Source organism: Etheostoma spectabile, chromosome 19, assembly GCF_008692095.1.
Source record: "Etheostoma spectabile isolate EspeVRDwgs_2016 chromosome 19, UIUC_Espe_1.0, whole genome shotgun sequence".
Classification (NCBI taxonomy): domain Eukaryota; kingdom Metazoa; phylum Chordata; class Actinopteri; order Perciformes; family Percidae; genus Etheostoma; species Etheostoma spectabile.
Window position 1 is genome coordinate 7,434,164 of NC_045751.1, and position 20,893 is coordinate 7,455,056.

Genomic DNA, 20,893 nt, shown 5'->3' on the forward strand with positions numbered 1-20,893 from the left:
AATGCCAAATTTGTTTATCAAAGAGCTGAGATTAAGTGGCTATGCAACATAATTCGCATTGACAGACCAAGTTCAATAAAAGTCTAAGTACTGTATTCTGCTTATTCATTTGCATGTGGCTCTGTACATTCCTTTCAAGCAGGATTTTTTCCTCCTTTCTGCCTTCCTCTTTGGACTCAAAAGAGCTCAACAGTGACTCAGCCTTCTGCAGTGGTTTACACTGCAGAGTATGTTCTGTATTATATGATTTTCCATACAACCATGGTTCAGTATGAACCAAAATTATGAATTATTCTTTCTTTGCGTGATTAAACAAACCTTAGTAACAACCACACACACACATACACACACACACACACACATCATACCTCCTGAAAGAGCTGCGACATCTCACACACCAGACAGGAGTTTGATTGCATCTCGCACTTGTGTCTGTCGGAGAGAAAGAAGTCTCGAAGCAGCGGCGTGTGTGTTAGGGCCTGAACAATACAGTTCATGAAACATGTGTTGCCCAAGTTTATTAACCCTCGTAAACCTGCAGGACAAGAAGAGAAAAAAAAGGTGAGATCAACATGGGAATGAAGATTAAACAGGACAGTGCTTCGGATTCATACCGCTGCCATGGAGGGAATTTGAATCTATGTTAAAGGACCTGATTTCTGGACACAGAGGTTTAGCTGTGCTAACCTTGCTTATTAGAAACCATCAAAATTAGAAAAAAGAACCACACATGTATTGATATTTTATTTTACAATTTTTAATGACTAATTTTTGAATTTAAGTCACTACTAAAGCAAAAATTCCAAATACATCCTAGTTACGGATTCTCAAGTGGGAGAACTTTCAGCTGTGACAGTGGACTGAATACAGTATATTTGGGTCTAGGTTAATGGAGGCAGTGGTGGCCTAAAGGTTAGAGACGCAAGCCTGTGACCGAGGGAGCCGCCAATTCAAACCGCAGAACGACAGGATAAAATCTGGGTGGGGAAAGTGAAAGAGCAACCAATGGTCAGACTAAACAAGCATATGACGACATTAGCTTGGGGTTCAGGAGATTCCTACTGTTATTTTATATAGCAAACTATTACACAATCAATCTAAACAATAATTGGCAGCTTATTGATATCGTAACTATTTGCGGATTATGCACACACACACACACACACACACACACACACACACACACACACACACACACACACCACACACACCACACACACACACACACACACAACACACACACACACACACACTTACTTTATGTTGCCAACAAAACAGTGTGTATCCTGGAGCAGACCCCAAGGCTGTGAATGGATTCATTTAGAGTGAGAGAGTAAAGCTACAGTGATCCAATAATGCCCAGTAGAACAGGTGAGACACAGCGAGGTCTTGGGTCTAATCCAATTGAGCAAGGTTTGGTTCTGGAAGAAAGCTCTCTGAGCTTTAATACTTCTGACTGGTCCTGGTGTGCACAGACACAGTCTAATGCCCAATCAGAGCTACCAACCAAGCTCTTCAAAAGAGCTAAGGATGGCAAAAGACAGTGGGCACAGGGAAAGAAACACCAGCAAACGCACATGAACAAAATCAGAGTGACAGGTCACAGAAAGCAGGAAGAAAACAAAACACTGAGAAAACTGCACAGAGAAAAAACAAAGTTATGGGGAGTAGGCCTGCAATTGGTCTAAAATCGCAATCTCGATTCACCCGGTTCACAACTTCATTTTTAAATAACTTTTAAACAAAAAAATGTTATGACTTTGATTCTGAATTTTATGAGCCAACTGCATCACAAACACCTACTACTTTCTTCTGTGAGTTTTAAACAGACTGTATAAAATAGTTTTTAAAGTGCTCCAAGCGCTGCAATGCTCTCCGCTTCCTTCTCTTCACTGAAGCCTTTATGTTTACAGGCTGGTGGTGATGTGCAATGTGCTATAGGCAGTGTCGTGCAAGTTACTTTAAAAAAAGTAATTAGTTACAGTTACTAGTTACTTCTTCCAAAAAGTAACTAAATTAGATACTCAGTTACAAATTATAAAAGTAACTAGTTACTTGAGAAAGTAACTAAAGCATTATTTTCAAGTAACTTAAAATGGACTTAAAATACATGCACATGTTCAATAATTTATGGTAAATCTGAATATTATAATGAAAGGGACACTTAATATAATACATTATTAACAGAAACTGTACACAAATCTAAACTATTTTAATGTTGCTGTGGGACAAAGTGAGACTAGCCTCCAATCAGATGCCATATACGTAGATATTATGTCTAGTGGAAGAATACAAATAACAGATGTTTTGCCCCTCAACAGGCCACAACTGGACAAAATTAAATAAATGCTTGTTAAGCACTAAAGCAAAAATAAAAAACAAATATATACACTCTTTGTAGTGCAAATAATGTAAGTAGCCTGATGTTTATACTTTTGCGCTGGTGCGTGCGTTGAGCCAGCATGTCTGTGTGTGTGTGTGGTGATTTCATAACGCCATACCTGTCTCTCGTTGACTGACTCTCTTGTGACGTTCATTGTGTGTCGGACTATGCATGCTTTCCAACACCCACCTAACTCTACCTCTGATTGGCTTACCTTGAGATGTTACTCAACCTCAGACAATCAATAGCATTTATGTGCTTGTCTCATGCACGGCCCACTAACTAAGGAAGAAAAAAAGTCTTTGCCTCTCGCCTCAGAGATCAACTTGGTCTTATAGTAACGTGCCGCACTTTTTGGCGGTAACGGCATTATTAAGTATTATTAAGAATTTCCCTTCGGGGATCAACAGAGTAGTTCTGATTCTGAAGATGTGAAGAGTATTCAATTAAATTACTCGTTACTGAAAAAGCTAACACCGTTAGCAACGCCGTTATTTTATAATGGCGTTATTCCCATCACTGGCTATAGGTGCCAAAAAAACTCTCTTTGTTTGGTACTGCCAATTTGTGTTGTTTTGTCATGGTTCATGTGTGCATTAAATATTACACTTCTTGAGAAAAAACCTGTTGCAGAGAATCGTGATATCAATTCTAAGCAAAAGAAATCGTGATTCACATTTTCCCCTGAATCGTGCAGGCCTACTGGGGAGACACAAACACAAATTCAGCTCTGTTGTGGTGTGCAGTATCAGCAAGGGAACACTGTGTATTGCCTGTGGGGCTACCCGGTACTGTTGACCTTGGGTATCAAAAATAAATGCAAGAGTGACCCCAAATACACTTGCACCATAGGTACATGTAGAGAGACACACAGTGAACAGTGCAGTATATTGCTTACCTATGGTACAGTTTGTAGTGATTTTCCTCCGCTTTGGATTGTGTCGTAATAATTCTAGCTCCCTCTTGGTCGGCTCCCATGTTGTGTATTTCTCCCCTATGCCTGTGGATAGGAACACACATGTGATGGCACTGAAATATCAAGTGGCCTTGTTTCAAAAGCTGGATTAAGTTCTCTGTAAGAAAACAAAATGTTCTACCTTGCAATTTCCAGGCTTTCCTCTGTTCCTCTTTGGCAATCTGCTCCATGTCTTTGTCGTATATGTAGTCTTGACACACAAAACAATAAATTCCCCCGTATAATAAGTCTATTGCTGGAAACAGGAAGGAGGGAAAGAAAGAAAGGGAGAAAGAGAGATTGCACCATGATTACAAATAGATTTTTCCACCACAGTAACACACGTTGGGTTTTATTTTACTGTCCAACCTCGCTGGCACGGCCAGCCTCAAGGCAAGGGCTTTCTCCGTCTTGCCTATCCTCCTCGCCGCAATATGTTTCCATCTCATTGCTTGCACTGAGCAATTGTAAGAGATATTAGCGGAGTAGTGATGGAATAGGTGTATTTGTCTCCCACCCCCACCTGGGCTTTCAAGTACCATGCCATCCTCTTTCATTGTAAAACTCCACAGCAACAATACCTCAGCGCAGTTGCCGTGACAACCTATTTTTACCTTAACTAGACATTTGTTCTGTTTTTGGCACTACCCACACTGAGAAAGTGAGCCAACATATGTAAAAAAACAAAACAAAAAAACAGACTGGTGTATATTATATTGTTGTCCCAGTGCCGTGTGTGTGTGTGAATGTGTTTTTGTATGAGATAAGAGAACATACAATGAAATAAATCACGCAGAAAGAAAATTAATTTGAAAAAAATGCCATCATCAAGCAAGAAGAAGAAGGTACAGACTGTGGAGTACTGCACAAGATGCAGGCGGGGATTCATAAACCTCATTCACTTAAATGAAAGGTGAAGGAAAAGAATGAGAGGACGGAGAGGTGGAAGAAAAGGAGAAGATGTGAAAGGCATCCAGAAAATGGACGTAGCTAGAAAAAAAGGACAGAAAGAAGATATTGAAGGAGTCCTGAGGAGTGAGGTTGTTAAGAAAAGGAGATGAAAAAGATGTAATAAGGTGTTCTAAGAAGAAGGGAGCTTGCTATCTAATAGACAGGGTGGTTGGATTAATTGATTAGAAATGGAGAAGAACAGAGTGCCCGTGTCAGAGAGGCTCCTGTGGAAAGCTCAGAGGTAATCAACATTGTGGCCGTTCACTTGGTGTATATGTTGACCAAACTGTTGAAATGTATTAAATCAATTAAAGCCATTCAGACAACTACCAAGCCACCTTACTGTATCCCTGATTTTTTATATTTAGTAGTCCTTTTCAGGGTAATATCATATTCTTGCTCATTAGTGTCATTATCGTATTTAGCATAATTGGAATGTAATGTTGAAGCAAGGCTTTCTAGTAGCTGTGGATTAGCAATGTCTACCCGAATCTTGCTGCTGTATGAAAGGGAGAGTGCAAACTTAAACCCATGACATTCGACTGGCTAAGGCGCTCCCCTCAGAATGGTAATGTGCTGCGGTTAGAGTGAGGTTTAGCTCCCTACCGGCTCAGAGGAGGAAGTTGCCCAAAGCAATGCTGTAATCCTTTGCTGATAATAGCTTATGCTGCAGTGGGCCACAGGGGTGCATGTGAATGTGAGGACTGACAAGATGGGACTGATCCTTGGATGTAGGCAGGGACTACAGGTTATACCGATATAGTGCAATTGTCATTAATCAACTATCATTTTAGCTTAATTGGGAGATTTCCTTTTTACTTACAGAATTATGAAACACAATTTGTTGCATTAAATAATACTACCATAGCCAATACTACCATAATTCCATTATACAACCATATATTCAGATTTGCTTCAGAATGATTTCTTAAATAGTTGAGCGAGTGTATGGCTTACCTAGATTGTGTCTCTTGTTTTTTGCGTGCTCGTGGATGTGTTTCTTCGTAAAACAGCCAAAAAATACGCAGTAGAGACAAGAGTGGAGTCGGTTCAGGTGGGCGCCACACATGTGACAGATACACGACTTGGCCTGGAAAGAAAGACCCAAAGGAGAATGGGGGTTGGAGGAGGGAAAGGAATTGGGAGCAAAAAAGGAGAGGACAGTCAGTGTGGTGAGAAAATTCTCTGCAGCAGGACAGAGCCCTGAGCTATACTGTAGAGTGGCATAGGCAAGCAGAGCGGAACACTCTGCCAGCTGAATCAGATTTCTGTGTGTCACACAAACACTTTGGATAACACGGTGATTGAATAGACTCGATATGAAGACAAACTAAAGATTGTTGGGCATGTTGACAAATTCAATGCAGTTGAATAACAACATAATTCCACACTGAATCTTTTGCTCGCTAACACATGCAGGGCATGATGGGATTTATTGCTTGGCAGGCACATTGGAGAAGGCAAGCAAAATTTGTCTGAAGCACACACCAACAGTAGCTGGAGTGTGTGTAATGGGTTTGACTATAGCACCAAGAGGTAACCCATAGAAATTGAACATTAAGAGTGTCTGACATCTTCCGCAAACCTGCAATAAATGAGTGCTACAAGGGCTGAACAGTTGTGCAGGGCCTGTCTTATGCACAATTTAGATTAGGTTTGGTGGTTACACTGTATAGTAAGTGAAAGTTTTATAACAACTGCATGAAATGGGAGCCCGGGTTGTTGGTCTAGCATGAGTGGCCATGACCAAGTCTGAGTAGTGAAATGCAGTGTGATGAGGGGGAGAGAAAAGATGAACTGAATAAAGTGTAGTAGACAAGTGATGTGAAGAGTGTCACAATGTTTTGGGCAGAAATGTGATACAGATGCTGCACACTCGCACACGTACGCACAGCTCTTCATTTGGAACTGTATTATGACAGCCTTAAGACCACAGCTGTCCAAGTGCTTTCACATTTAACACAAACAAACCCCACACCTTTGCAAAACAGGTGTCACTGTAAGAGCATCCAACACTAGTCAATAGGGCTGGGCGATAAAGAGAAAATCAAATATCTCGATATTTCTGACCAAATATCTCTATATCGATACGGCAACAATATTGTAGTGTTGACTATTGGTGCTTTCACCAAATTTTTAACACATGTGATTTTTGACCATCAGTAATGTGGATACGATGACTAAGTAGGTAAAGGCAAATAATAGAACAGATTCAACAGTCTGGTGTGTTCAGAAAATGACATCACTTTACTGTAATGCAATCTTTAAAACCAGGGAAAGACATCATTATGCCATATTACGAAATTACAATATCCAAAATCTAAGACGATATCTAGTCTCATATCTCAATATCAATATAATACGATATATTGCCCAGCTCTACTAGTCAAGCTTATAAGCAATATAGGCATCACAGACATACAGGTTATATGGCTGAATACCTGTGTAACGGCTGCTAAGCCTGGAGCGTTAATTGTGGTGGAGCTGCGTGAGGTGACACTGGCCGAACAAGCTGCATTTGAAGATGTGATAAGGTATGACAAATGCTCCCAATTCCATTTCACTTCCGTTGCTTTAAAAATGTAGCCTATAACATGCACTGTATACTAAAATGCCATCATTACACAATAGGTACATTAGCAAATGCAGTTTTATCAGTGATTACATTCAATGCTTTACCTATACAGTTCTGTTGGTAATGTGAGTGAAAGCACAGCAACATGTAGTCTGCAAGCCTGCTTTGAGAGGGAGAAATTGAACACAAGAGAGAAGAGCGTGATCTAATCAAAGCCTTTCAGGGTGCAGTCCATGCCGCAATGAGTCGCCCACTCAGAGAGAGAAGACAGAGGGAAAGTAGGTTTGAAGCAAAGGTGAAGAGGAACAAAATGAGAAAGAAACTACTGGCTGGTGAGATTTGCCAGGTTTCAGTCTCTGGTAAACTGTGTGAAAATAGCTTGGAAGAAAGACACACTCCTTCACACGTTGCTTAAGCTATTGTACAGAAACGTAAGGGCCCTTTACATGATTGTCTGCCTATTTCTATGGTTTGACTAGAGATACAATAGCATAACATTAAACCATATGAACAACAAATAAAGCGTATTGTTGAAGAGAAATAAAAGAAAAGCGTGCAAGTCAGTTTTCCTTCCTTCTCTCTGGATGACAAAACTGTGCAATGGGATAACTACACACAATTAAAACCTAAACCAATTGTACGGTATAATAAAGCATTGGCTGTCCCACTTAAGGATTAACTTTAAGGATGACTTAAAAACCTCAACATCCAAGGCCACAACATTTTAGGTTTATTCTATCATCAAGCTTTAACCAATGGTGGACAGGATGGGTCAGTGGTAGGGCTGCACAATTAATCGAATTTTAATCGCGATCACGATTTTGACTTCCCACGATCAAATTTGCGTGATAGAGCGATTAATTTTTTTAAAACGTCATTTCATAGAACGCTCCGGGTTTTTTGCAAAGCCAATCTACTGCTCCGTCAACCCGTCTGATCATGTGCCAGTCAGAGTAGTTCCCTGCACCCCGTGCAGCTTAGTTTCTAGATGTAGACAGTCACAGAGGACAGAGTAACGGGAGGAAAACTCAAGGTTTACCAGTTTACCAGTAAACACAACATTTGTCCCGTCTGTTGTTTTTCAGACAACAGCAGTGAGCAGTGCTAGTAGCGTCTGTTAGTTGTTAGCTAGTTAGCGAGCGTCTGTTAGCTGTTAGCTCCTCTAGGACGCACCGGTGCTAATGTCCTCGCATCCGCTGCAATGTTGTTTTCATGGATAAGGTTTAATTTTGTGTTACATTACCCATTTCGTCTGTAAAGCCGTGCTCGTGTGGGATCTCTCCTCTTACTCTCCGCGCAGCCCGGCCACACAGCGGCCGCTGGTCCACACTTCTGACATTTGTCTACAGTTTTAATTTTTTATTAACACAGCTGTATATCGTTAAATATGAGGGGCAAACCTGTGTTTGTACCAGTGTTTCCGTGGTAACTCTGCTATCGCGGCCGCCACGGCGAAGAACACAGAAGAAGTTATTGAATGCAACTAACTTCAGTTGGTAGAGTAATAGTGTGAGACGGAGCTGCTGGACTTGGACCTGGGCCAGAGATGTGACCCATGGCCAGAATATCATAGTTCATAAAAATGCAGTGCAGTGACGATACAGACGTTTCATACATACGACGTGTGTTCCCGCCATTCGACCCGTGCTGGACCCGTTCATAATGAGTCAGCCGTCTCTCTGTGAGTAGCGTCCATCACACTCCCTCTCGCAGTTATAAACGCCTCTGTGACGTTAACATTTGTTTTGGTTAAAATCAACAAATAATCGTGAGAATAATCGCGATCAAAATTTTGATCAAAATAATCGTGATTATCATTTTGGCCATAATCGTGCAGCCCTAGTCAGTGGGTAGAGGAGGTGCACATATACTGAAAGGTTTATGCCTTGACGCAGAGGTCCGGGGTTCGAGTCCAACCTGTGACGATTTCCTGCAGGTCGTCCCCCTTTCTCACCTAGCTGTCCTATCAAATAAAAAGGTGGAAAAGCCCAAAAAATAATCTTAGAAAAAAGTCAGAATAACAAGACCAATATCAGGAAGGCTTTTCTATATTCCCAGACAAAGCGCTTGATAGTTTGCCTGTCATTTACCCATTCAATAGGGTGTTGAAATTAATGATTGCATTGATGGGGAACTAGACAATTCTGCATCAATTAAGTGACAGACCATAATCGATAATTGCCCATTGATGTTACTTGTTAATTTTCCGGGTTGATGCTTTTCTTGTTTTTGCTTTTTTTTCCCGGCTTTGTTCACACTCTCACTCACACGCTATATTCAGGAAGTTTCTTTTTTTAGAGCAGATACAATCAAAAGGGGAAATCAGATATAGCTTACTTAGGGCTGGGCAACATATCGATGTTGTATCAATATCGCGATATGAAACTAGGTATTGTCTTAGATTTTGGATACATTGTAAGTGTTGTCTTTCCCTGGTTTTACAGTCTGTATTACAGTAAAGTGTTATACTTTTCTGAACTTAAACTGTTCTAGCTGTTGTATTATTTACCTTTACCCACTAAGTTATTAAATAATTTCTGGAGAATATTTATCAAAAATCTCATTGTGTAAATAACATTTTGTTAAAGCGCCAATAGTCAACCATACAATATCATTGCAATATCGACATTGAGGTATTTGGTTAAGAATATCGTGATATTTGATTTTCTTTATATCGCCCAGCCCTAAGCTGACTGCTTGAATTTGTTGACCAAACAATGTGTAGCAATATATAATGCATCGGGATATCTAATCGATTCAAGGACAAGGTAATCATAATCTAATCAATACAATTCATTCATAAACGGTGGTGGATATTCGTCTTAACTATGCAGAATTGCTTTGTGTTCCATTAAACTATGTGCATCCAAATGCCTTGCCAAATTAAGTTCTGTTTAACTCTCGCTCTCTAGACAAGACGTACATTTGTTTGATAGTCGAAATGTCACACAAACTTTCCATCCCTAATCCACATCTCCTTTATACACTGTACAGTATGTATTAATTAACCCTAATGTTGCTGCTCTAAATCTTGATCTGATAAACAAGTTGATCCATGTTTTTAGCCACTATACTGTACTGTATAGTTAAAGATCATTTATTTTTTTTTTTAAAAAAAAAAAAAAAAAAAAAAAAAAAAAGGTTTAATAAAGCCATTCTAAAGATGACTTAAAAGTTGATTAACTCCATGTGCATGTCTTTAAATAAAAAAATAGATATGTTGTATCTGTGTCTAATTTTTGCTGTGTGATAAGACGGACAGGTTTTCAACAAAAATCTTGTCATGGTAGAGATCTGACTATCTGCAAAATTTGTAAAGCTCATGCCTGGTAGTGTGTGGAAATGATCGGAGCAGGTGGGTGCAAGATTAAAACAGTCCTGCACAGACATCTACTTGTATAAAAGGAGTTATCAGAGGGTACCAGAAGTAATTGAATATCAATCTGCTCATATCATGGTAGGCTAGGGATATGGGTGTTACATGAAACACCAGACAAATGCTACTATGCACTGCGGCAGAGACAGACCACAAAACTCACAGTCAGGTCTGTGTTTTGGCAGAGCATTAGTAGGCATGGGCTGGATTGTGGTGACATTGCAATGGAGGGGATATTCAAGGTCAAACAGAGCTTACCGTTTGTATTCATATTGGTCTAATAGACGGCCAGTTCTGAATGGGTGTATGATGGGGCAGAAACAAATCAGCGAGGGGTGCTTTGCCAAGCGGGGTGTATGGTGAGGAAAGGGAAGGAACTAAGTGTTGACTGCCACACATCTACAGCAGACTCTTTGAACTTTTGAGGTAGAGCTTGTGTCATTGTCACTCTAAGAGAAAAAGAAGGCACAGAGAAGATTAAAGGCAGAAGCAGGACAGGTGTTTTTAGATTCTAAATAAAACTACATGCACGAGCAAAAGATAAATAGAGGGGCCCCACAGGTGAGTTCAACTGATTTCCTAAATATATATTTTAGTTGCCTCTTTGAGCCTATCCTACATAAGCAGTGATGTTGTTGAGCCCCACTGCACCAGGACTCCAATTTACAAACAAGAAACCCTGCCAATGCCACGCACCGCCTCATCCTCCCCTGCCTCAACACCCCTATAGGAGGCAGAAAATCGTTCTCTGCTCTCTTTCCCTCTCACCACGGTTCAGAGGCCATCTACTTCTCAGTGTCAGCAGTCCTGCCTTTCTCTGCACCCAGGGCTTTTAATGTTCTATTAGATCAACTATTGATCCGCCGCTGGCACAAACGACTGGAACAAGGATCGGACAGGTAACAAGCTCACGTTCATGCTGTGCTAGGCTGCATCTCTCGTAGAGGTTAAGTTAGGCTGGGATCAGTTTCCAAGGGAATCACCTACTAATGTAGCCTGGAAATCCAGATCCAAATCCAAAAGAATAAGACTCTGACATCAAGTGATGAAAGTCGCCCATCTCGAGGGGCGGCACCAAGCGTGCATTTGAAATCTCCCTTCAAGCAATTGGATAATTCAACGACCAATCACAACACACAGGGTGACGTATCCAGAGCCCCATACGCTTGGCTACCAGCAAAGCTAACTGGTAGATTAAACTGTTGTCATCGGTTTAGCTCGTCTCTGGCCCACCTATATCAGATACAACGATGGGATTGGTGCAGCTCGGCTACAAGGGTATAGTTAATGAGCAACATTACTCAATGGCTCAGGCTAATTGACTGGATCAATCTGTCTCCAATGCATCTTCAACTTGAAGATAAGATAGCATGCTTTGTGGGTCCACTGAGTGGCCGTCAGATAACAATTACACAACAACTACAGTGCTGTATGTATTGTCCAATGTTCTACATCTTTCTGCATACATATAAATTTAACTAATCTAACATTTATTCTCAGTTTCTCCATCTGTTTTATTTCAATCCGAGTCATTATTCCTGCATCAGCATTTAGGTTAATGTATTCAAATATTCAAACAGAGCCAGTAATGTGATGAGCTGTAACTGAGGAGAGAAACAGACGACGACTCTACTGAGCACACTCATGCTGCTGCAAAGAACAGGCTGGGGAGGGGAGAGAAAGAGAGTCAATACGGTATAGAGAGCACTAGGGTTGGGTACCTAACCCTGTACTTTTACCGGTACCAACCTAATCACATCAGTACTACCGAGTATTGGTTCACTTAAAATCAAACGGTGCTAAATGGTAGTACTTGTGAGTAAGTGCAAGCTTATCTGTCCTCTGCAAGCGCACGCAAGCACGCACGCACGCACAGCTCTTCATTTGGAACTGTATTATGACGGCTTTAAGACCACAGCTGTCCAAGTGCTTTCACATTTAACACAAGTTGGTTAAATTTATTTTCAAAACTTCACGCAGACACCTTTCCCCGTGATATGATATTAATGGCAAGCCCAATACAGGTTGAGGGTGTAAGGCAATTCAAATGTATTTTCTACAGCACCTTTCAGCAACAAGGCAATTCAGAGTGCTTTACATGAAACATTAAAGAGCAGTAAAAACGGGCACGATGAAAAGAAAAGGCTATAATAAAATATACAAATACAAGAATAAAAGTAACAGGGAGTAAGAAATTAATAATTATTCAATGTAATAAGTTGTAGGGATGAGTTTGGGAGGAAAGACGTTTTCTTTTTATTTAATTTCTGTCAGGGTAAAATAGTCTAAATAAATAACTAAAATAACATTAAATAAAAGTAAACAGGTTTGGAATCATTTTTACAGCACAGCTGTATGAGAGCAGTGGCTCACCAAGCTGCCTCACACTCATAAGCTTGTGCATGCTTCTCTACATAAACACACATGCTGATACATCAACAAAAATAAGAATGGTTGACATGTGTACTGCACACTATAAATATGCACAAAAAGGATACACAGAATTTCTCCAGAACCCCCCCCCCCCTTCACATCCCACTATCCCCACGACAATGCCTGGCCTGCAAAATGCAGTCTTAGTAGGCATCCCACGGACACAGAATACAAATTGTACTCCATTCTCATTTTAGTTCTGTTCTTTTGCTCATTGTAACCTCTGTTGAGACTGACTTGCTATATGGTATTTGCGTGAGAATATATTCCAACATCATCCAAATGAATCTGAGTTGTGGGAGGAACGAAGGATTGGTAGAGTGTGAAGTTTAGAAGCTCATACTGTCACACACTGCTTTAAGGACATAGCTAGGACAATAGCTGAACATTGAGCACCAGTGTATGAAGTCTAGCTTCTTGCCATCTCCAGGACCAGAAATAAAAGGAATAAAATGGGGGATGGCGTGGAACTAAGCTAAGATACTACAACTACTACTGAACAAGGCTGCTCAAAAAAAAAGTACAAACATAGACAAACATGTACGGCAAAAGGGAGAACCAAGCCGACGGCAGTGTGTTTGACTGCACAGATGGTTAATAGTCTCGCTCCAGCTTAACAAAAGGGTGTGTGATCACTGTCAAACCCTGCAGCTACCAGATGCCCACAAATGCCCTGCTCCACCAAAAGAAAACACATACTTTGAGGAGAGACCCCTGATGTGACTGACACCCATAGAACAGAGCTTCTGAATGGTCCCCTTGAACTCAAATCTCATTAGATCAAAAGTGGTTTATTTCCTTTTTTTATTCTCATGGCACCAATCAGGATTCACAAAGCCGTGAACATTACCTCTAGGAAAATTTAAAAGCACTGCCTGCAGAAAACAGGCATAATGGGGATATTAGTGTACTGCAGTCTTTAAAAAATAAATATATATTGAGCAGAACTAAGTAATACATTATCTTGCAAGGGTCTAATGCCACAATCTTCACCTTTTTTCACAAGGACAGAAAACCACTTCCGGACAAAATGCCTAGTCCGAAGAAAAGCTGTCACTTGGGCCCAATGTTTTAACAATAGGGAATAATTGAGTGTCCACACTATAAGAGATTGATTGCCTCGGTTTCGGGTTTGGCCGGCCCCCGGGGAGTGACTGACAGCTCATTAGCCAGATGGTGATACTAAGAGAGGGCTGGACAGCAGCCTCATTGGCAGGTTCAGGCCATCACCAGCATGCTTTGAAGCAGTTATGCATTTCCAGAGCCTGTTGGACAGTCAAATGAGAAGTACAATCACTAGTTAAAGGGAGGGCAAAGAAGCGAATTGGTCAGAAGAAGAGATGGAAGAGAAAATCAGTCAAAGTGAACTTGTCTAGCGAGGAGGGGCTGAGAGGAGAGCTTGACATAGCTTACACAGAGAGGAGCTTAATCAAAATGCAAAGTCATGCTCGTCCTCCAGACACAAACATTTTCAAATTAAAGACTAACGGTCATTAGACCTTATAAGCATACATACATGGCCAATGCACATAGTATATGAAGCTACAATAACGACATCTAAAAATGCTACTTTTTGTTTACCATGTGTCACTTTGTGCCTATGTAAGCATTGTATCTTCCTGTCCAGGATAGCTCTCTAGTGGAGGATTGCAAATGCATAGTAGGAGACTAAACTATCAGTCAATTGCAATTTCCTTTAACATATCTGAACTAAAACAAACAAGGATGGAAGCACTGTGGTGCATTAAAGCGCCTTCATATGTTTAAATAAGATGCTGAATATCTGTGGGAGGCTAGATTCGTTGAGGCTGAAAAATTGGGAGGCAATAGCATGCAAAAGGGACACCACAAGGAGACATACCAAGCCCATTACTATGGGATGTTACAAGCATCGTACCATTTGTTTAGTCTGAGTCACTGAGCCACAGTGACTGACAGACCAAAAGCCACATTATACAAGACCAGGGAGTGACAGACAGCACACAGACATGGAAGAAATAGGTCTGGAAGGGGGCCAGAAAACATCTGACATCACCAAACCCACTGAGGAAAAGGACAAGATGGGAAGAGAGTGAGGCAGATTAGAGATTTTGCTATGAATTTCACAGGATCCAAGTATTTACATGAAAAAATAAGCTGTGAAAACTATATTTTAATATGGCAGTTTAACAACACTGTGTATACATTATGTAAACGTAGAATTATAACTATTATATAATGTAGAGCGAGTAAGTCATTTTGCGAATTAGAACCTGACAGGGTGACGTAGGCGGAGAGGGTCCTGAATCAGCTTGAAGAGGTTCAAAAATAAAAACGTAAAATGACGAATCAGAATCAAGTATTCAACAACGCTGTGTAATAACAAAAGATACAACAATATATGTTTATTTTGCACAAATTTAATGGGATAATCAAGAGGCAATGAGAGTCGTGGACTGAACTACGTTTTCAAGTAGGAAAAAAAAACCAGCAAAAGCAAGGAAACTGAGGAAGAAAAAGTGTGGGAGTGAGCAGAGAAGTGGAACATGCAAGGGCTAAGAAGAAGCTGGAGGAATAGATCCTGATGCTACAAACGTATGCTGATGAGTCAGAGAGCAGGCCTGTGATGTGATGGAGACAGATCTGACAAAGAGATCTTCTCTCAGCACAGGAATCAGTCGCTCTCTGGGATTGGCTGAGCCTTAGTGCATTGTGTGTGTGTGTGTGTGTGTGTGTGTGTGTGTGTGTGTGGGGGGGGGGGGGGACAGGAGGGAGAAAAGAGTGACAGAAGGAAGTGAATGTGTCATACTTGAAAGAAAAAAAAAGATTATATATTAAATTGTACTACCTCTGAAATTCCCAGCAACATCTAGCAAATGCTTTCTCTCTCATCTTCCATCATCACAAGCAAAAAGGTTGTTTTTTTTTACTTGTGGGAAAAGGGGGGGTATGGTTCCTCTGATCCTAAATGATTTATTAAAACTAGAAGATAAAAAGATGAATTCAGTCAGCTCTCTAATCACCACCCTTAGCCCTTTAATCAAAGTGAGAGCAAATTCTTCAAAGACGTTACGGCTGTAAAATTCCACCAACCCTGCATTCATCTCATCCCATTTCTATTCAACCTAAGATAATAGATTTGGTTTAACTGCATGACAGATTCCTTCATTGCAGCAGTGTTTTTAGTACACATAAAACCTTCTCCTATAGATAGTAAACAGAGTATTCTGTTGGATGGGGCAGCACACAAAATACATAACCATTACCTTCATTAATATTCACATTATTCTCTTCACCACCATAGCCATTCACAAATCATAAATAATAAGTATGACTGGAGTTGGCCTAAAGAGGAATAGATGCAACTGTAAAAGCAAGGGCAGGTTTTATATCCAAGCTTTGACAACATCCGACTGTGCAAGTCTGGTTAAATGGCACATAGCAATCTGGTGTAACAGGAATCTCAATTAAGAGAGGAAACATAAGAATTCTGTGCAGACAAAGGCTCACGTGCCATTCTCAATCCCAATTACTCAACAGACCCGATAAAATACACTAAAAATACATTCCCAACACAGTAATAAAAGATTCAGAGATGGGAATGAAAGTAAGGACCCAGGAAGATAGAAGGGGAAGTACATCAGAACAATAGTTCCTCTTTTGAAATTTGAAATGGAGCCCTTTTTTGTTGCATGATGCATACTGACAGTCTACAGTGGGTGTAGCCCCTCTAGCTATATGGCATGCAGCACACCTTGACCAGAACAGAATTTAATGAAGCACAAAAGAAAATCATGTATGATTGAATGTCCATTATAACCAAAGAGAAAACACTTTTGCATACTGGTTTCTTCTTTCCATCTCCCTTAGTTGGACATCTTTAATACACTGCTCAATAGGCATTTACTGTTTTCTCCATGGAGCATTTGTGTCAAATACAACAGCTCCATTGTGCACACTATCATACACTGTGTTAGTGTAAACAAATAAGCACATCCCAAGCTAATGGGGCATTTCATTTAGAATTAACTTGCCAAAAGAATTATGAATTAATTTTTCCTAGTTAAGGATAGCAGATCCCAAGCCACACTGGATGATGATGTCATCTCTGCAAGCTCCTATATCCGGCACTCATTCTGCCATTTCTTACCCATGTGGGTTACCGATTGTGCATGCAGAGCAGGTGACAGATTTCCCGCTATAATGTTCCTGCACATTGCCTGGGAATTGATTTTAGCTTGAGGTAGAGAGGATGACAGCTTGCATGGAGGCTGCTGAGGACAGACTACAGGAAAATGAAAAAAGAAATGAGGAAGGTGGAAGAGGAGATGAAAATCTGCAATCAAGAATAAAAGGCATTCACTAATGAAACTGAGTCTAAATACAATGTCAAAATGGGTCTTTTGTATCCCTCAGTCTCTGAATGGCAATGACTTAACTTCCCTCTATACATAAAGTGTCTCTTTTACTACAGTGCTTGCCATGTATTTGCTATTGTTGTACACTTGTGAGACTGATATGCTGTAAGTAGTGCAACGGTAAGCGTTTGTTTTATCAAGCATGCTAACAAGCATACCTCTCAATGCCACAACTATTCAAATAACTGTTTCCACATAGCACGGACAGATGCATGATGCAGGATTTCTACGTGTATTTTTATTCCACAATGTTAAGAACGCAGGATGTGATGTTAAAGGCACCTAGTCTTAAAGCTCATAATTCAGAGCTTAACAAAATCAAAGACTGCCTCACCTCAGGAGAATTCCCTGCCTGTTACCACTGGAGTAGCACTACACCTGCTCTGCACGTCAGAGTCGTTAGGTAGTAAAGAGCCTTGATGGTGTGGTGTGAGACACAAGACTCATACTCCCATACAGCCATCCTGGAGTGCAATAAGGCAGTAGAGAGAACACTTCATTCAGGAGCCACTTTCCTTTCACTCTGTATCAGTCACCTGTACCATCAGTGTCTGTTTACAGATGGGTAGAGCTAAAACAATAGGTACAAACACTAACAGATGTCAGACAGCTATTTGGCAACAAAATCCATAGCAAATTTGTCAATCAACAAAACTAGCAAATTATTTGTCAATCAACTTTAATTGTAAACAACTGTAATCAGCAAAGAAATCAAAAGAAATACATAGCTGCATTGCAAAAATATTTAAAAAAACAGGTGTGTCCTTCTCTTTTCACTTACATCACACTTGTAAAAGTAATTATACAGTATATCTAAAATGTGAATAACAGAAAAATAACAAGGCCTATTGTCAGTTATGTAAGATTACTTCAAGATTCCAAGGCCACTGGTGTACTGTGACGCAGTGGCATGTGAGAGGAACTAGACAGAATACTAACTGCACTGACAGATGACACAGACTGATGGAGGACAGAGCATACAAATACAATGCAATCAAGTCTAAACCTACCAATGACCGCTTTAACGTGTACAGAAACTTGCTCACGGCAGCTCAACCCAAATTACTTTAATGCAAAATTGTCTTTGAATGCAATCTAACCTTGAGGACCGTGACCATTAGCAAGCTGGTTTTCATGTAGCATGCCACCACGGGCATGGTAGAAAAACAGGGAAGAGATATTTCCCCATTCCCCTTTTATATTGTCATTGTTTCTGTCAAAATAGCAGAGACAAAGTGTTTTTGTCAAAGGTAAGAAAAGTGGTGGTTGCTGCTGAAGCACTGGTCATGGTGCTTGTCAACTTGTTAGAAAAAAAATGGTAGCAGTAAGGGTGCTGAAACATTGAGACTTTCCAAACTAATACAGAAATGGTTCTCCAAAAATTAAAATTTAGCAACAGCTAAACATGCCTTTGGGGTAGGGCCAAACATTATGAATTGCTAACAAGTGAGCAATAGAAAATCGACCAGTCTTATTTCCGTGATAGATTGACTAAGCTCCCGTTGATTGCATTCCTGTCAGGTAGAGTGTGAGGAAAAAAACAACAGTTATTAACAGTTATAAAATGCTGGGAAAAGTGTAGGGAGTGCCCCCCACTACACTGTCTGATACTCTTTTAGGGCTGTCTGACCTTTTCAGATGCTCTCTATTTATTTTTAATTCTGATGCACACCAGGGTTTAAAAATTATTAATAAAGACAAAGTGAAATCTGTGCTCAAACCAAAGTATGTCACAACACTGTATTAACAAAAGGGCCATCAAACACTGCACTAACCATTTGTTTTCAACATGCCTGCAATGTAACTGAGCTATGCTTTTGGCTGTTTTGCTCATAGTCCACCCTCCCACCCAGTAATCTCACTGGCTGTAACTGTGTATTACAGCAAAAACAGCGATGGGGCTGAATTCTTCCGCTATGCAGGTTTACATCTAATATTCAGTCCATTAAATGAAAAGGCACTGAGGCACACAGATAGGTGAGCAAGAGAAGAGAAAGCAAGCCAGCTCGTGAACTACAGTATGTCTGTGAAGATGAGGAGGGGATAAGCATCAACTCACCAGCTCTGTCCATCCTGCATCACTCTGAAGCACCTATTTTATCACAACGACATAAAAATGTATGACATATATAAGAGAAGCATGGATTGTTTATTTTATTTTTTAACAGTCAAGCAACCTAGACATGTTTGCAATCCAAAGTAAAATGGAGTGTTATTTTAAATGTACATCATGGCACAAAAACAAAACAAGTTTTGGTTGACAAAAAAAGAAGTGATGTTGGTAAAGTGAAATAAACTGCAACACAGTCCGGTGATGACATCACGTTAGTGAGCTAATTCGGAGCAGCGTAGGCCGAACAGGTGTGGGATAAGCCAAAAAGGAAATTGGCAATGAAGTTATCAGCTGATGTCCCAGCATCCAAACTCTTGCCAGAATGACAAGTGCAGAAAAAAAACACAGACCTGGGATGCCCAAGAGAGAACCGCTAATATGTGGCCTTAATGCGTGCGTGTGGAGAGACACAATGGGTACATTTGGTGTGGTAATGTTAGCCCATGGCCCCTACTTTCCTCAAACCCAAGTTTAACCATGCAGCTAACAGTGCAGCATCTACCAGACAAACCCGTTAAGCTAACCTAGCCGATTGACTCACAAAATAAAAAGGTTGAACAAACATTGCTCGACCTAGTAAAGAGAAATTGAACGTTGTGGTTAAAATAGCAAAGAAGCCACCAGACTCCGCAGTTCACCAAGCAGAGTATTGCTGGCTAGCTAACTTACCGGTGATAACCTAGCTAGCTGCCTAACCCTATTAGCAACATTTTTGCTGCCAGAGTACTTTCACTAAACCCGTAATTTTGTTCAACGCGTTCAGGGATTGTGCTTCACGTGGGACATAATTTGCACTCCAGTTCTGTGTCGGTCTGTGCCACATTCAAATTATTTCACTTTTGTTTCTGAAGCTAACGTTGCAGTTCCTGTGTTTTTACCTTGCGTCTCCTTGTCTCAGCAGTACCACTCCAAACAAAGCATTGGTATATGACTCGAAGATTTTGTTTCCAATTATCCACCTTATAACCGTTAACATGGGAGCACCCGGCCGGACTCATGACAGACAAAACATTCAGTTTGGGTTTGTAGGTGACAATGAAAAGTCTCCTGGATGATTCAGCTAGCTGGCTAGCTAGTTACGAACTGTTTGTCCAGAAATGGTTTCCGTTTAGAAATGGGACAATCGATGTAGTATCCAAAATGCTCCTCGGGCATCTGACAAACACGGTCTCTGATTAACTAGCTACACACCTGTTCATGTAGCTAGTCATCTAACGGAATTATAACTAAAAAATACTGCTCCCCTTGCTGTTTTGACAGTTGCCTTTAACGTTAGCTCCACTTCTACTCTCACGATTAGTTAGCTTTCTTTCTCTAGTTAGCCTGCTAACACTCAACTACAGCTTCACAATGCCCGCCCAGCGTTCACCGTGATTTGCCAACACAAAGACGTTACGTCACTACGCTGGTTTTAGAGCACGTTGTGTGCGTTTGGTTTGGACCCCGGTGAGTTCCGTATGGGGGAATTTTATGATTTTAACCATAGGATGCTTCGATGACGTTGCCTTAAGAAAAACACCTCCCATTTAGGGAGGTATGGAATCTATAACCGATCCCAAAACTTAACGTTATTCTAAATGGTACAAAGCTGATCTTTTTCTGTAATAAGCAAAATTGACGGCAAGGACCCAATTGTTATTGATCCCCCTTTATGTGTCAATCATTATTGATTGCTATGTAGGACAGATGCTTCTTCTCTCTCATGAATGC

The 20,893-nt window shown here is 40.6% G+C and overlaps 1 protein-coding gene across 3 annotated transcripts in view; it reads right to left on the reverse strand.

Moving 5' to 3' along the window:
* The window catches only part of LOC116707287 (ubiquitin carboxyl-terminal hydrolase 22), a 30,904-nt gene extending 10,286 nt beyond the window's left edge, over nt 1-20,618 (reverse strand). Inside the window, exons 1-6 of one of the 3 annotated variants that reach the window (XM_032544585.1) lie at nt 20,062-20,615; nt 19,130-19,162; nt 5,247-5,379; nt 3,481-3,594; nt 3,282-3,383; nt 369-535 (exon numbers count right to left, since the gene is read on the reverse strand). In XM_032544585.1, coding sequence (XP_032400476.1) covers nt 369-535; nt 3,282-3,383; nt 3,481-3,594; nt 5,247-5,379; nt 19,130-19,162; nt 20,062-20,181 — 669 coding nt within the window. In that variant the 5' untranslated portion in view covers nt 20,182-20,615. Of the gene's footprint in view, nt 1-368; nt 536-3,281; nt 3,384-3,480; nt 3,595-5,246; nt 5,380-19,129; nt 19,163-20,061 lie in introns of all 3 variants that reach the window. The other 2 variants (XM_032544587.1, XM_032544586.1) reach the window with 2 other exon arrangements.
* Nucleotides 20,619-20,893: the final 275 nt, after the last annotated feature.